Genomic DNA, 3,285 nt, shown 5'->3' on the forward strand with positions numbered 1-3,285 from the left:
TCTGAAATTTTCTTCTCTTTTCTCTTGTAAAGACACTGGTCATTGTACCTAGGGCCCACCCTAAATCCAAGACGATCTCAAGATGCTTAAGTTAATTATGTCTGCAAAGACCTTGTTTCAGAATAAGGCCATATTTTAACAGGTACTGGGATTAGGACTTGGATATATTTTTTGGAGGGGACACAATTCAAGACACTGGAGTGTTAAAAATACGTTATTCAGTGAAGAATATAAAACTATCCATCTGTATTTTTTTCTAAGTACTTTAACATCTAATCTTTAAGTCATCTGGAATTTATTTTGATGTAAGGGAGAGTTGTAAGTTTATTTTTGCATAATAATGTTGGCAAATCACCTAATTAATAAATGATGGCACTAGGATTTGAACCTATGTCTTTCTTATTCCAAAGTCAGCATTTTTTCTTTTATATAGAACTACCTCCTTTTAGTATTTTAACTTTGAAAAGGTTGCCAGTCAGGCTGTTTTTGTTTTCATGTATCTTCTTATAACACAAAGGGCTGTTGTTATGTGTATTGGCACTTGAGGTCATGGTGGTAACCAAATGGCTAAAAACAATGTTGCAGGTACTTTAGCCCCTTTTCAGCAGTTGTTATCTTAGGAAAGAATAAGAAGCACCATTTGGGAAAGTGTGTTGGAGAGCACAGTTTTGAGGCACTGACCCCATTTGCCGTGTCTGGTACAGGTCTTATGGAACTCCCCAGGGACACTCCTCAGGGACATTTGTAGTATCTGCTATTTTACTCTTATTAAAAGATATTAATATCTGTGTTGTTATACGTATTAATTTTATGAGGCTGGTCACACTAATGGGCTTACCCTTCTTGTAGAGACTTTTATTGGTAATTATAAAGATTAAACTGACATTTCTATTTTCCCATAATAGAATGGATACATAGGACCCACTTTGCACGTCTGTATCTGTTGATATATCTGTTTTCCATGGCTACATCATAAAGTTTGGTTTTGGTAAATCATTTAACACTGGTTCGTTTATAGTCTAGAATACAGTGAATACTGTGTAGTCTGTTCCTTCATATAATAAACATTTTGTATTAACTATAATTTTATATAAAAGTTTAGAATGAGTTATGAGAAACAAAACTTACAATTGCTCTGTTACTGATTTTTAAAGGAAAGTGCAAGAGAAGATGTTCTGGTGAAGACTGTCAGGGTTACTAATGTGAAACTTAACCCTGTTTATTTTCATGACACAAATGCTGATAAAGGTGGTTTTCTCCTGACTGACTCCATAAAACAGGGGCCAGAGTCTTCTCATCAAAATAAGCATTCGGCACCAGGTTCAGAAACAGTTTTGCACGTGGATGGATGCTTAGGCACTGAGACTTCTACAGTGCATGTTCAAAAAAATGTGGACATAGCATCTTTGAAGCCTGTTAGTGACAATGTAATTAATTCCACTGCTACTCTTTCATCACCAACTTGTGAAGGGCAAACCTGTGAATATTATGAGTCCATTGAAAAGAGTAAAGACCGTAAGTGGATTTTTTTTTTCTCAGTAGAATTAGAGAAATATATAAGATGTTTGTACATTTTGAATAGAATATATTTCCACGTGGAACTTGCCAGTCTTTCATATTGAAATATCTAAGTGTTTTATAGATTTTAAAGATTTTTAAATGTACTGGTACAGGAGGATTGTTGCTGAGAAAGGGTAACTTTAATCAGAGATCTAGTGGGAGTATACCTTTCTAAATCTTCCTTTTCTTTATCACTTACTCTCCATTATAGACTTTTGCTGTGAATAAGTCTAGCTTGAATGCCATCAAAGAGATTACTTTTCTTTTGGGGAAATGGGTTTTCCTCTTTCTACCTAGTTTTGGGCAACAGTACTTTGGTACTGTTGATAACTAAGGCAGCCAACTAAATAAAAAAATTATTTGAGAACATTTTAGTTACATGTATCATTGGATATTTTTGGAATTTTATTTTTTAGACATGGATCTCCCACAGAGTGTGGTCTATCAAAATGAAGAGGGCAGTTGGGTTACTGACCTTGCCTATTATACATTCCTTAATAATGAACAAGATTTAAATATGTCTCTAAATGATGAGATGAATGAATACTTCAGATCTGGTTGTAAGTATATACATAACCACTTCTATTGTACTGTTTTCTGATGGTGTTCACAGATAACCTTGTATATATTGGCCAGCCACATCAGATCCCTTCTGGAATATAATTGCATTTTGGAAGCTCTTCACTTGTTTTTTATGGGAACAAAGGATTGAGTTAGTCCATCTTAATCATTGTAGAATGATCCCTGAGCCATTTCCTTGAGCAAGGACAGTGAGTCAGACTAGTGCTCTTTTACTTTTGTTTAGAACCCATGGCACTGCAAGGTTGGAAGGGACTTTAGGTTTTACTTGGTCATTTTAAAAATTCTGTCCTGAACAGAAGAAATGTTCTTTATAAACTAAGTTTAAAAAGCCAACCTATTTTGGCATAAAAGCTAAGTGTGGTGGAAGAAAAGTGTCAAAAAAGATAAATGAAATCTTACAGGATGAGGGCATTAAAAGAAGCAATTAAATTTGTTGATTAGCGTAATCTCTGACAGTGAAAATAAAAGTTTGTTTAGGTCTGTGAACGCTAGGCGTGGAATTTGGAGTCTTAGTCTGCAAAGATATTGCTGTGTCACAACATCCAGTGCCTGAGCACCTCTGTAACTGGAATGAGGAAAGGCGTTCACCAGCCTGTCAAGCCCAATCTTTTTTTAGTAGGCTCAGAAGATTCCAGAGGAAGAATTTATTCAACTACGGCTTATGCTAAGCTTCTGCTGATGTCTAATGATGCAGAAGTACAGAGATAAGTAGGGTATTATTTCATTTCTTAAGCAACTTTATCAGCCAAGAGAGATAAGACAAGAATACACAACACATGATCAGCATCATAAGGACACAAACCAAATGCTTTTGGAGTTTAGAGGGGAAATGACTTTTGCATGAGGTGTAGCAAAAGGATTTCACATAGGAGGTCTCTTTTGAGTAGAGTTTCAACAGGTAATCAATTGGGGGCATGAGAAATTCCAAATGGAGGGAATATCCATTTGAAAGAACGAGATGGTGAAGCATGGGCATGTTTTGAGAAGGTGAGTTCACCGATGTGGCTAGCATTTATGGCAAGGTACAGGGAGAGCAGTAAGAGATGAGGAGATGAAGCTGGAGAGGTAAAGTAGGGCTAGCGGGTGGATAGAGTTTTGACTCCCCTGCCAATGAGTTGAGGCTTGTTTGGTCAGTGACAGGAC

The 3,285-nt window shown here is 36.3% G+C and overlaps 1 protein-coding gene across 1 annotated transcript in view; it reads left to right on the forward strand.

The window, feature by feature from the left end:
* The window catches only part of LOC103581206, a 33,176-nt gene that overhangs the window by 23,273 nt on the left and 6,618 nt on the right, over positions 1 to 3,285 (forward strand). Inside the window, exons 9-10 of the mRNA XM_008563094.1 lie at positions 1,155 to 1,515; positions 1,977 to 2,120. Of these exons, the coding sequence (XP_008561316.1) occupies positions 1,155 to 1,515; positions 1,977 to 2,120 (505 nt within the window). The remainder of the gene's footprint in view (positions 1 to 1,154; positions 1,516 to 1,976; positions 2,121 to 3,285) is intronic.

This window comes from Galeopterus variegatus, unplaced genomic scaffold, assembly GCF_000696425.1.
Source record: "Galeopterus variegatus unplaced genomic scaffold, G_variegatus-3.0.2 Scaffold12554, whole genome shotgun sequence".
NCBI classification, from domain to species: Eukaryota; Metazoa; Chordata; class Mammalia; order Dermoptera; family Cynocephalidae; genus Galeopterus; species Galeopterus variegatus.